We start from the raw sequence: 14,257 nt of genomic DNA on the forward strand, positions 1-14,257 counted from the left end.
ACAGGGTTTGGCATATCAAGTGGAAGTATCAAGAAAAAAACTGCAGTTTGCTGTTTTCATTACATATAATTTGTATTTAACACTTAAGTGGCCAACATGTATGTCACATTTGGATTTTCTAATCATGCAATGCTTAAGTCAGAACAAAGGGAAACTTAGCACAGTACTGAGACGACTTGGAGACGTTTTACAACAGGAGCTACTTTGAACTTAAAACAAATCTAGAATCCAGTACAAATTGTAACTTTGTAACTTACTCCCCCGATAATCTGTTCTACAATAAAGCAATTTTATCTCCAATTCCAAATAAAATTTAAAATGTTACTTTGGATTAAATCTGCTTTGAAATTAATCGAGTCATGAATTCGCTTGAATATTTATAATTTCTGAAACGAACGAGCATTTTAATTGTTTAAGAGTTACTGTGTTTCCCCTCGCGTGCAAGATAGCTTGGGTCCATTTTCCAGTCTTGAACCACACCGCGCTCTACTTGCAACCATGCTGCTGGTAAACCAGGCCCTAGTGGAGAGATTTAATTGCGCGTCAGAAACAAAAATAAATGTTGGAAACATTCGGTGCAAAACCCAGAAAAACATAAAATTCAGCCGGGCGGAACTGGATTAAGATTCGAACTACGCCGTTATGATATTTGTTCAGAGTCGGAGAGTCACTTTGCTAGGCTTCGGCTCCACTGCCTGCCGCATTGGAACCAATCCCTTAAAGGAAAATAAAATTGTCCAGAACTAGAATAAGAGATACGGCTCCCTAGCTACGCTCAAGGTGCGATAAATTAAGTTAGATGAACAGATGAGCTGGGGAAACAAAAACAAATCTTACAGCACGGTTCCCCCCAAACGCCTGCCTGCCACCCGCCGCCATTTTCATTCCCGCTCGGTTGCTAAGGCCGAATCCGCAGTTGTGTATATTCGGGGAAAAGACCCGAGTTTTATGCGTTTAAAACACCGGAGCAGATCCGCCGGTCCTGAAAAGTATTCCGACCGCTATTACAATCGATGAACTTTCTAGTCGCACTCAACAAACAAGCTCCATTCGGCTGCTGCTTTACTTACGCGGAAAAACCCCGCGTCCATCTTGTCTGTCTGTGGCGGGGGCTGCTGGATCACCCACTTCCGGTTTACCCGATCGTTCTTCAAGGAGCTTCCGGTGCACGGAAACAGCCGAAGCGGCGCAGCCCGCTTAATGGAACAGCCGAGGCTGCGTAACGGAAACAGTCGAGTACTCGCAACGCAGGTGACGGAAATAGCCGAGCGGTTGAGACGCTGACTTGCTCCTCGCTCTGAGCACTCATTCTCAAATACTGCAGCAACTTAACACCAACAATGTGAATTCAATCATGTGCTGTCTGCCTGGCGTAAATCTCATACAATTTGCTTTTAAAAATATGACCTGTTCCAATCTTGAGACATGCAATTCCCCTTCTTTAAGCGGTATTGATAACAATTTCACTCTGAACCAAATGCATATTTTTAAAAACGTGCAATGATACTTTTTTCAAGGAACTGAAAATGTTTTACACTTGTCTACGTTTGAAGCATACGTCAGATGTGTCTGTGCAGTCACCAGGATACCCCAGGCCACAACTAATTGACCAACTAATTCCAGTTTATGGACTACCTATGGGAAAGATGTTGTGAAACTTGAAAGGGTTCAGAAAAGATTTACAAGGATGTTGCCAGGGTTGGAGGATTTGAGCTAAAGGGAGAGGTTGAATAGGCTGGGGCTGTTTTCCCTGGAGCATCTGAGGCTGAGGGGTGACCTTATTGAGATGTATAAAATCATGAGGGGCGTGGGTAGGGTAAATAGACAAGGTCTTTTTCCCTGAGTTGGGGGAGTCCAGAACTAGAGGGCATAGGTTTAGGGTGAGAGGAGAAAGATATAAAAGGGGCAACTTTTTCACGCAGAGTCGTGAATGTGTGGAATGAGCTGCCAGAGGAAGTGGTGGAGGCTGATACAATTGCAGCATTTAAAAGGCATCAGACTGGGTACATGAATAGGAAGGGTTTAGAGGGATATGGGCCAAGTGCTGGCAAATGGGACGAGATTAGGTTAGGATATCTGGTCGGCATGGACGAGTTGGACCATATAGTCTGTTTCCATGCTGTACATCTCTTTGACTCTATGACTCTACCTGTCCCCAGTCCCCACACGCCTATTTCTTTACTGCTCCACCCAATCCCATTCAAGTCTTGCCTTTAGTGTGATTTTGGTGAGGCAAATGACCCAATATTCAAATTTTTCCAAAACGGGTGACCAGTCTGACGAGACACAGTAGCTGCCATCAGCTTGTCACATTAAGATGAATGACGCCTGAAGCTTAATTTTAAGGTGGACTTGAGCCTCATGATACAGGCCACATGTTGCTAGTGCATTGAATTAGTATGTTTGTGAAAATACATTTGTAATTATGGTGTACAGGCTGGCTTGACAATGTCATGTGATCTCTACCTCCACTGGAAGTGTCTGTATCTGCAGTCTGTGACAGTCATTAGAATCAACATCATTTGTTGAATCTTACACTGTGGGTGGCTTGGTGGCTCAGTTGTTAGCACTGCAGCCTCACAGTGCCAGGGTCCCAGGTTCAATTCCCACCTTGGGTGCCTGTCTGTGTAGAGTTTGTATGTTCTCCTCGTGTCTGCATGGGTTTCCTCCAGGTGCTCCAGTTTCCTCCCACAGTCCAAAGATGTGTAGGTCAGGTGAATTGGCAATGCTAAATTGCCCACAGTGTTAGGTGCATTAGTCAGCAGGAAATGGCTCTGGGTTAGGTTACTCTTCAAAGGGTTGGTGTGGACTAGTTGGGCTGAAGAGCCTGTTTCCACACTGTAGGGAATCTAATCTAATTTGTTTGGCTAAATATGTTTTATGTGTTTTTTAGAGCCTTTTTCATCACAAAGGTAGTGGGTTTTCTTGCTGCATCTTACCAACTCATTGACCACCATCATCCCCTCCATTCTCCCAACACCACCCCAACCCCCTTCCTCCAATGGTAATGCTTGTGAGCAATTCCACTCCAATCATAATACATGCTGTTCCACGCCACTGTTGGGATGTCCTGAAATTAGTCGACATCCCTTATGCTTGTTCCATCTTTAATAGCCAACCCAGACAGGCATTGCAAGTCCAGAGCTGGCATGTGCAGTTCCTGATATTCATCCCAGTTAAGGTAGACAAATGGAAATCACTGTCCCACTTTGCAAGCAAAGACTTGGAGATTACACTGGAAGGTGTGATGAAAAAGTGGGACTTCCACTTCTCCAGGACAAGCAAAGGAGGCCATAGTCCCACCCCATGCTAACGTGATCCCAGACCAGACTGGTCCAATGTTGCCATCCAGTTAAAACAGTATTGGCTGTCTGGAGGAATGCACAGCACTGTAAGAAGGTGGTCAATATCCTTTCAGTCTACCAGAGTCAGTGCAATCATTTTCTCTCCGATACCTCACACTCACCCAGTCTTGGCTACTGTACCCAGCTCCCACAAAGGCTCTCACTATTGCCTGCAACATCTTCCCTCACTCGCTGTCATCCACACTAAACTTCTATAAGTCTGCATGCCCTCTGTCCTGCCTACTCACTCAACCAGAACATCTCCCCATAAGCCTGCCTTAGTATTTGCCTCTCCCTTATTTCAGGAGGCAAAAGCCCACTATAGGAAAGAAAGTCTGTTAGACTGCCCAACCATCAGCTGCTCATCGCCGATTATGAGAGGGAGGCTCTTGACTTTGACTGCTCCAGGTGGCTAACTGTGCCATATCCCTAGGCTGGTGTTGAAGATTGTCCTTGACCTACCGTGGCATGATAGCTCAGTGGTAAGAACTGCAGCTTCACAGCGCCAGGGACCTGGGTTCGATTCTAGCCTTGGGCAATTTCTGTGTGGAGTTTGCATATTCTCCCTGTGTCTGCATGAATTTCCTCCAGGTGCTCCAGTTTTCTCCTATGGTCGAAAGATGTGCAGGTCAGGTGAATTGGCCATGCTAAATTGTCCATAGTGTTAGGTGTATTAGTCAGAGGGAAATGGGTCTGGGTGGGTTACTCTTCAGAGGATCGGTGTGGACTTGTTGGGCCGGAGGGCCTGTTTCCACACTCTAGGGAATCTAATCTAATCTACTGTTTGGTAGCCTCTGACTGAAGACTGTCATTCTTCATTTGACTGATAGCTACCGACAACCGTGACAAACTTCCTGCCTTTTTGGCTACTCTAAATAGCAATGTAAGATTGAAATAACATGAACCTGGTATCTCTGACTCGGGGCAAAACACAAAAAGTCAAGCCAACACAGGGCAGGAATGCTGTGAGCATCCAGGTCAGCTCAGATTGAGTGAGCACTATGAGAGAGAACAATGAGTCCAGAGGCACAGCCTGGCCCAGGAACTGTGTTCCTGAGCTCACAGTTTCCTTGCAGCAGTATTGCAATGATAAACTTTGAGGGCAGACTAGCAAGGAATTTAAAAACTGACTATAAGAGGTTCTTCAAATATGTTAAAAGAAGAGGAGTCAAAGTGGACATAGGCTCTGTAGAAAATGAATCCGGTGAGATCATTTTTGGGGAACAAGGAAATGGTGGAGGAGTTAAACAAATATTTTAAGTCTTTACAGTGGAAGATATTTTGACTATTCCATTAATACTAAAGAATACAGGGGAGAAGTTAAGTACCATCATCATCACTAAATAAGTAGTATTAGACAAACAATGGGGCTAAAGGCAGATTAGTTCCCTAACCCTGATGACTTGCAATCCTAGAATCCTAAAAGAGAAAGCTACAGAGATAGTGAATGCATTGATTGCAATTTTCTAAAAATCCTTGGATTCTGGAGAAGTACCAGAGGATTAGAAAACTGTGAATGTAACACTCCTATTCAAAAAAGAAGGAAGACAAAATGTAGGTAACCATAGGCCAACTGGCCAAACATTTATTGTTGGAAAAGTATTGGTATCAATTATTAAGAAAGTTATAGCAGAACATTTGGAAAATCACAGCTTAATCTACCAGAGTCAGTATGGCTTCATGAAAGGGAATCATGTCTGACTAAATTCTTAGAGTTTTCCAAGGAAGTCTGAACCAGTGTGGATAGAGAGGAACCAGTAGGTGTGTTGTATTTGGACTTCCAGAAGGCATTTGACAAGGTACATCACAAAAGGTTAAGTCATAAGACCCATGGAATCAGAGGTAGCATATTGGAGTGGGCAGGAACCAGTGAGTGGGAGCTGAAAATGTGTTGCTGGAAAAGCGCAGCAGGTCAGGCAGCATCCAGGGAACAGGAGAATCGACGTTTCGGGCATAAGCCCTTCTTCAGGAAGGGCTTATGCCCGAAACGTCAATTCTCCTGTTCCCTGGATGCTGCCTGACCTGCTGCGCTTTTCCAGCAACACATTTTCAGCTCTGATCTCCAGCATCTGCAGACCTCACTTTCTCCACCAGTGAGTGGGAGTAAGGGGTTCTTAATCAAGTTGACGACTCATGACTAGTGGGTCCTACAACGATCAGTACGGGAACTGCAACAGTTTACAATAAGTATTAATGACTTGGAGGAAATAAGTGAATGTACTGTAGCCAAACTTGCAGACAACACAAAAATAGGTGGAAAGGCAGATTGTGAGAAAGATACAAACAGTTTACAGACAGATATTGATAAGTGAAGAAAGTGGACAAAAAGTTGGCAAATGGACTATGATGTGGTAAAATGCAAAGTTGTCAATTTTGGAAGGAAGAACAAAAGAATAGAATATATTTAAATGGAGATTTACTTCAGAAAGTTGCAACATAAAGGGATTTGGGTGGTACTTACACATGAAACGAAAAGCTAGCACACAATGCTGCAGGTAATCAGGAATGCCAATGAAATGTTATCCCTCATTCAAGGTGGCTAGAGTATAAGTGTAGGAAAGTCTTACTGAAGCTGTAAAAGCTTTTGGTGAAGTCGCATCTGGAGTACTATGAGTAGTTTCAGTCCCTTTATTTAAAAAAAACTCATTTCATTGACGGCAGTTGAGAGAAAGCTCATAGAATGAACCTGGTATGGAGGAATTGCTTTCTAAGCAAAGATTAAACAGGTTGGGACTCTACTCACCAACGTTTGGAAGAATAAAAAGTGAAACATTTAGAATTCTTAAGGAGCTTGACAGAGTAAATACTGAAAGGATGTTTCCCCTGATTGGAGAGACTAGGGCCAGATAGCATAGTCTTAGAATAAAGGGACACCAAAATAAGACTGAGATTAGGAGGGGCTGAAAATGTGTTGCTGGAAAAGCGCAACAGGTCAGGCAGCATCCAAGGAACAGGAGAATCGACGTTTCGGGCATAAGCCCTTCTTCAGGAGGGATTTCTTCTCTCAGAGGGTTGTGAATCTTTGGAATTCCTTGACAGAGAGCTGTGTGGCAGAGTTCATGTGTATATTTAAGACTGAGATAGATAGATTCTTGATCAGTAAGGGAATCAAGGGTCATGCAAAAAGGGCAGAATGTGAGGAATATTGAATTAGCATGATCCGATTGCATGGCAGACCAGGCTCAATAGGTCAAATGGCCTACTGCTATTCTTATTTCCTGTGGTCTTATGGTCGTTGAGTCATAGAATCATAGAGATGTACAGCACGGAAACAGACCCTTCGGTCCTACCTATCCATGCCAACCAGCTATCCCAACCCAATCTAGTCCCACCTGCCAGCACCTGGCCCATATCCCTCCAAACCCTTCCTATTCATATACCCATCCAAATGCCTCTTAAATGTTGCAATTGTACCAGCTTCCACCACGTTCTCTGGCAGCTCATTCCATACACGTACCACTCTCTGCCTGAAACAGTTGCCCCTTCGGTCTCTTTTATATCTTTCCCCTCTCACCCTGAACCTATGCCCTCTAGTTCTGGACTCCCCGATCCCAGGGAAAAGACTTTGTCTATTTATCCTATCCATGCCCCTCATAATTTTGTAAACCTTTATAAGGTCACCCCTCAGCCTCTGACACTCTGGGGAAAACAGCCCCAGCCTGTTCAACCTCTCCCTAAAGCTCAAATCCTCCAACCCCAGCAACATCCTTGTAAATCTTTTCTGAACACTGTTTAAAATTTTTTAAATTACTTTTTATTTCACTCCATGTGATGTGGGTGTTGCTGGCTGGCCAGCTTTATTGCCCACCCCTAGTTGTCCTTGAGAAGGTGGCGATGAGCTGCCTTCTTGAACCACTGCAGTCCACATGCTGCAGCTTGACCCACAATACTGTTAGGGAGGACACTCCAGGACTTTGACCCCATGACACTAAATAAACAGCAATATATTTCCAAGTCAAGTTGGACAATGGTTTTTTTGGGGGGGAGTAGGGAGGTGGTGTTCCCATTTATCTGCTGCTCTTGCTCTTCTAGATCAAAATGGTCATGGGTTTGGAAGGTGTTGGCTAAGGATCATTGGTGAATTTCTACAGTGCATCTTGAGAATGATACACACTGCTGTCACCGAACTTGGGTGGTGGAGGGTGTGGATGCTTGTCAATGTGGTGTCAATCAAACGGGTTGCTTTGGCCTTGATGGTGTCAAGCTTCTTGAGTTTTGTTGGAGCTGCAATAATCCAGGAAAGTGGGGAGTATTCCTTCACACTCTTAACTTGTGCCTTGTAGATGGTGGACAGACTTTGGGGAGTCAGAAAGTGAGTTACTCACCATGTATTCCTAACCTTTGACCTGCACTTGTAACCACTGTGTTTATGTGGCGAGTCCAGTTGAGTTTCTGGTTAATGGTAACCTCCAGAGTGTTGATAGTGGAGGATCCAGTGATGGTAACACCATTGGATGTCAAGGGGCAGTCACATCACATCCCAGCCTGACCATGGATGTTGTAGAGGAGAAAGTGAGGTCTGCAGATGCTGGAGATCAAAGTTGAAACTTTATTGCTGGAACAGCACAGCAGGTCAGGCAGCATCCAGGGAACAGGAGATTCGACGTTTCGGAGGAAGGGCCTGTGCCCGAAACGTCGAATCTCCTGTTCCCTGGATGCTGCCTGACCTGCTGTGCTGTTCCAGCAATAAAGTTTCAACATGGATGTTGTAGACACTTTCACTCTCACAGGTGCATGTCTTATTATCTTGTCACCATTGATTACTATATTTGGATTTATACCAACTGAAATGAACAACTAATATTAAAATTGTTGAAAACCTGAAAGCCTTCTTTAGCTGTTATAGTGTTCCAGATATTGTGATGGGTGAAATAGCCCTCAGTTTCCAAGTGGAGAATTCAGGCACTTCATAAAGGATTGGGAAATTTAACACCATACATCATCATGGCACAGTGGCTCAGTGGTTAGCACTGTAGCCTCACAGCACCAGGATCCCAGGTTCGATTCCAGCTTCGAGTGACTGTCAGTGTGGAGTTTGCACATTCTCCCCATGTCTGCGTGGGTTTCCTTTGGGTTCTCCGGTTTCCTCCCACGGTCCAAAGATGTGCAGATCAGGTGAATTGGCCATGATAAATTGCCCATAGTATTAGGTGCATTAGTCAGTGGGAAATAGATCTGGGTGGGTTGCTCTTCAGAAGGTCGGTGTGGACCTCTTGGGCCGAAGGGTCTGTTTCCACACTGTAGGGAATCTAATCTAATATTCCATCACTACACCATTCCCAATCAAGTCAACAGGCCAAGTACAATGACAATTGTGAAAAGAATACTAAAGAAATTGAGAAATCCAGCATAAATTGGTATGGAAAGTAGTCCAGTCCAAAGACGAATGTCACACTGCACCCAAATTCCTCTTCCAGTTGTGAAAATCTATTGAAACCAGAAATGGAAACAGGCATGAGTGACAAAATTACAGTGATATGGCAGAATGTCAAATTTCATCTTGATGAACTGCTGAGTCTTTACAAGAGCTGAGCAATGCAGAGCCAGTCTTTGCAATGTGGGACCTTTGTTAGAACAGATCAATTAATTCTTAATCGGTGTACATGAACAACCAGTTCAACCTACATCCAAAACCTCAACCTGAGCTACAAATCTTCTCAAAACTCACTACAACCACATCTATCAACTTAAGTCACAGACATCTACTTTCAACTAGGGAAGCTGTGCTCTGCAGGCCGTGGAACAGGAAGACATAACCTCAACACCTGCACATGATACAGAACAACCATCAGTCCAAGTGGTCCACTGTTCCCTAGTGACAGAAATGGATCAGCAACAAAAGTTACCACAGCATCAACACGCACCATGGGAGGAACACTTCCTGAAGAAGAAACATTCCTCTAGGAATGAGCAGATACATGATAAACAGCCAATAACAATGTGAATGTGTTCTATTTGGAATCGTGAATGATCTAAAGACTATCGATGCAATGCATGTGCAAAAACTGATGAAAATGTTACTGATGAGAGTTAACACACTGTTTTGTAATTGAATGATAATTTCTTTAGAGATCATGAATATTGAGTAACTTGCAAACTTGTTACTGCATATTATAATACATACTATTTTATGAAAATGAAGATGTTTGCAGAAATGCAATTGGACCCTTAGTTCACTTGCCATTGTCATGTGATTTCTTCTGCTGTAAGTGCTTTTAAGTAGCCATCAAGCATTCATCACTTAAAACAGAGTCTGTGCATCACCTTATATCTATTCTTGGCTGTTTGGAATCTTATTTGCTTTAGACCCTCCACAGCCTCTGACTAAGACGAGTATTGGCTCTATGTCCTTTTTGTTATACTTCAGATTAACAGACAAAGAACAAGTCCCTTTACGCTCAGTGAAAGCTGCAGAGGAAGTTATAAAGCAGCCCAATAAGTGGCATAATCCATCGCATATCCTTTTGCCAACTACACCAACCAACAGTGAATCTCTGTGCCATTTACATTTACCTTCAAATAAGACCATAGTGTCAGCTAATTATGATGTCTTAAAAGCCGTAATACAGCTGTCAAGTTAAATGAAGTTATAGGCAGTCCCATCTTGTCGGATATGAGAATGTTTTATTTGATAGAAGGGGAAACATGCTGCATTAGTCTTTTGAAAGTTCCAAGCAATGTTTGACAATTTTGACCTTGGTTTAATTTGAAACAAGCATCAATGTTCTTCGAATAAACCATCTCATTCAAAATACATTCTGAGACAGATATAAACATAACATGCAGTACTTGTTTATAGCTGAAAAATGTGTTGCTGGAAAAGCGCAACAAGTCAGGCAGCATCCAAGGAGCAGGAGAATCGACATTTCGGGCATAAGCCCTTCTTCAGGCTTATGCCCGAAACGCGATTTCCTGCTCCTTGGATGCTGTCTGACCTGCTGCGCTTTTCCAGCAACACATTTTTCAGCTCTGATCTCCAGCATCTGCAGTCTTCACTTTCTCCTAGTACTTGTTTATATCTCTGATATCTCAATTCTGTGTAACAAAATTAGCTGGATTCAATCTAAAGCCCTGCAAACAATTATGAATCCCAACTTGTGGAAGATACTAGGAGTAGAAATAGCCTTTCAATGCAATCATAGCAATTCCCCACATCATCTCCATTATTATTTTTGAAGAATCAGTCCAGTAATTAATCTGTAAAACAGTTAAAAACTAATAATATGAATATTTATTCTCTGCCAATGTGCTCATTAAACTCCCCATTCCAATACCAAACTGAAGACTTCAGCCTATTTAAAAGTATGGCTTTGCAATTGCCCAGCTTCAAGCCTTGTCAACCCCTCATGTAAAAACTAAAACTTGGATTTGACTTTATTTTTGATTGTGATCTGAATTGGGAAAATAGCTGTCTTACAACAAAGGATGGAGGAAGTAAGTGACTGAAACTCATTTTAAGTTGTTTTTACACTGCTGCTTTTGAGGCACTGAGGCAACAATGTAAATACTTTGGATGGCACAACACCGGGACTTTCCTACGATGTGTGATTCAGCCAGCACAGTTAGCTGATTGGCTTCTGGAACTGTGACCAGCTGTGCTCACCAAATGTCATTAGCTTGAAGACAACTCTCTGATTAGTTCCTGTGTAGCTAAACAGCATGTGGACATGCACAATACAGTGAAAATCTCTCAGACCTCTGAAAGGTAGAAAGTGCGCCTCTCTCAAGTAATATAACTGAAGCTAAAGAAAGTTCTGAGGAAGGGTCACCAGACTAGAATGGTTAACTCTGATTTCTCTTTTCCAGCACCTTCTGTTTTTGTTTCTAAAGGAAGCCAGTTGTTTTCTTCCACCAGTTGCTGTAATCTGTTGTTTTAATTAATAAATCAGAGACTTTATAATTTGTGAATTAGTTGCACTGTGTCTGCTGCAAGGATTAGAAACACCTGAAGGAAAAGCTCAGAGAACTAAAAGACTTGGAAAATGAAAGGAACCCCTCCATTGAATCCCAAGATCTGCTGCCATTGAGCTATTTCCTCAGTATTTATTTTCTCCCCTCTCCTCCAAACATAATACAATGTTTCTTTTGTACATATGTGTGTAGGTGGGTCTTAGAAGAGGGTTAAAGTTTTAACACATAGAGTAATATGTCAACAATTCATAGTTGTTTATCTGTGGTTAATAACTATTTATTTGTAATAAATAGTAGGTCTTGTTAAGCTCAGAAACCTGGTTTATGTTTTTTGTTAACCTGAGTCTATGAGACAGGTAAATTGGGGATTTTGTGTAAATTGATAAAATGTTTAACATATGGCCAGGAATAACATGACTTGATTTTTAGTACACTACCCCAGTAAGATGTGATGCTAGTCATTCAGGAAGTTCAAATACAGCATTCATGGACCTGTGAAATTTGCTCTGTCCAATATAACAACTTAACTCCTGGGCATACAGAAATGTTATTGCCAGACTAGGCTTGAGCAAAGGCTCAAAATACGACTGATCAATCAAAAGCCTGTGCCCAGTGGTGTGCCACAAAGATTGGTGCTGGGTCCATTGCTTTTCGTCATTTACATAAATGATTTAGATGTGAACATAGGAGGTCTGGTTAGGAAATTTAAAGATTACACCAAAATTGGAGATGTAGTGGCCAGCGAAGAAGGTTACCTCAGAGTACAAGAGGATCTTGATCAGATGGGCCGATGGGTCGAGGAGTGGCAGATTAAGTTTAATATAAATAAATATGAGGTGCTGCATTTTAGAAAGGCAAATCAGTACAGGACTTATATATTTAATGGTAAGGTCATGGGGAGTATTGGTGAACAAAGAGATCTTGGAGTGCAGGTTCATAATTCTTTGAAAGTGGTATCACAGGTTGATAAGATAGTGAAGAAGGCAATTGATATGTTTTCCTTTATTGGTCAAAGCACTGAGTGTAGGAATTGGGAGGTCATGTTACAGCTATACAGGACATTGGTTAGGCTACTTTTGGAATATTATGTGCAATTCTGGTTTCCCTCCTATATAAAGGATGTTGGGAAACTTGAAAAGGTTCAGAAAAGATTTACACGGACTTTGCCAGGATTAGAGGGATTGAGCTATTAGCTGAACGGGCTGGCCTGTTTTCCCGGGAGTAGCACAGGCTGAGGGGTGACCTTATAGAGGTTTATAAAATCATGAGAGGCATAGATAGGACAAATAGATAAGGTCTTTTTCCTGGGGTGGGGGAGTTCCAAAGGGTCTGTTTCCATGCTGTACATCTCTATGACTTAAAACACCAGCAGTTGAATAACTATGTGGTATAATAAGACAGAACACTCTTCTTTCCCCTCAGTACTTTCATATTTATTTCACAGCAATACTAGCTCTCCTTTTTATGAGAATAAAAGTAAAAATCTTTTGTGTACAAGTCTGCCAAAAGCTGATGCCCAATTGACCCACCAGGGGGACCTACAGAACTGACATAGCATGCAATACTTAATTTTCAGACTAGTATACCAGCTGCTATACCTTTGAGTTACGTCAGGCATGTGCAATAAAATGGGAGGTTTCCCTGAGCAATTGGAGAGAAATGTGTAAAACAGAATGAGGGGACAGTCTCAGGTAGAGGGGTTGGTCATTTGTGACTGAGGTGAGAAGAAATTCCCTCAATCAGATGGTTGTGAATCTCTGCTCTTCTTATTGCAGCGAACTGTGGATGCTCACGTGTGGAGTATATTTTAGGTTGTCATCAGGATCTTTAGTACAGAGGGATTGGAAAAGGGCGGGGAAGTGGAGGTTAGCATGAATGGTAGAGCAGATGAGATCTACCCATACTCATCCTTATTTTATTCTTAATTTAGGTGCCAAACCAATACATTATTAACAAAATCACGAATGTTGACCATTTTGGAACTATAAAGTCATCAATTCTTAAAAGAAAATTTATATTTGTTAGCTCCTGTGTCTAATCTTTGAGGAGAAAGTGAGGACTGCAGATGCTGGAGATCAGAGCTGAAAATGTGCCTGACCTTTTCCAGCAACACATTTTCAGCTCCTGTGTCTAAGCCAACTCTTTGGAAGATATTCAATTTAGTAGCACATCCGAACCTTATCTCCAAAATCTTGCAGATTAGTATCCCTCAAGCTCCATTGGTAACGCATAAAGGAACATTGTCCCCCATGTTCAATGCTTTTGTTTCAGGGCACAATGCCTGGATAAATTCCTCTTGCCTGCAGAGGATGGGAACCTGCATATGAATTTATGTAGCTTTGAACAAATACCAGTAAGTCACAAGCTTGACCAAACAGTGTTGTCTTGCCTTTTATAATTTTCAACAAAAACGTAAGATTAATTATTGAAAACAAAAAATGTGTCAGCTCTGACAAAGAGTCATCTAGACTTGAAACGTTAGCTTGCTTTCTCTCCATGGATGCTGCCTGACCCATGTGATCTCCAGCAATTTTTGTTTTCAGTACAGATTCTAGCATTTGCACCACTTTTCTCCTTCTTAGGGGTAACTATTCCCTAGTACATTCTCTGTGGCATCATCTCAAAAAGAATCCATGTACTAGGTGACACGGTGGCTCAGTGGTTAGCACTGCTGCCTCCCAGCACCTGGGTCCCAGGCTCGGTTCCAGCCTCGGGCAACTGTCTGTGTGGAGTTTGCGCATTCTCCCCGTGTCTGCGTGGATTTCCTCCGGGTGCTCCAGTTTCTCCCACAGTCCAAAGATGTGCAGGTCAGGTGAATTGGCCATGCTAAATTGCCCATAGTGTTAGGTGCATTAGTCAGAAGGAAATGGGACTGGGTAGGTTACTCTTCGGAGGGTCAGTGTTGACATGTTGGGCCGAAGAGCCTGTTTCCACACTGTAGGGAATCTAATCTAATCATACTAGCCAGATTCCATTTGTAATTAGTTGGCACCTTGTTCTCC

The 14,257-nt window shown here is 42.5% G+C and overlaps 1 protein-coding gene across 6 annotated transcripts in view; it reads right to left on the reverse strand.

The window, feature by feature from the left end:
- The window catches only part of srrm1 (serine/arginine repetitive matrix 1), a 59,895-nt gene extending 58,767 nt beyond the window's left edge, over positions 1 to 1,128 (reverse strand). For 3 of the 6 annotated variants that reach the window (XM_043717662.2, XM_043717657.2, XM_043717659.2), the window contains exon 1: positions 838 to 894. In XM_043717662.2, the coding sequence (XP_043573597.2) occupies positions 838 to 885 (48 nt within the window). In that variant the 5' untranslated portion in view covers positions 886 to 894. Of the gene's footprint in view, positions 1 to 397; positions 436 to 837; positions 901 to 1,070 lie in introns of those variants that run through there. The other 3 variants (XM_043717658.2, XM_087976836.1, XM_043717660.2) reach the window with 3 other exon arrangements.
- Positions 1,129 to 14,257: the final 13,129 nt, after the last annotated feature.

Source organism: Chiloscyllium plagiosum, unplaced genomic scaffold (assembly GCF_037043375.1).
Source record: "Chiloscyllium plagiosum isolate Xiang-an unplaced genomic scaffold, Cpla_swu_hap1 HiC_scaffold_30, whole genome shotgun sequence".
Classification (NCBI taxonomy): Eukaryota; Metazoa; Chordata; class Chondrichthyes; order Orectolobiformes; family Hemiscylliidae; genus Chiloscyllium; species Chiloscyllium plagiosum.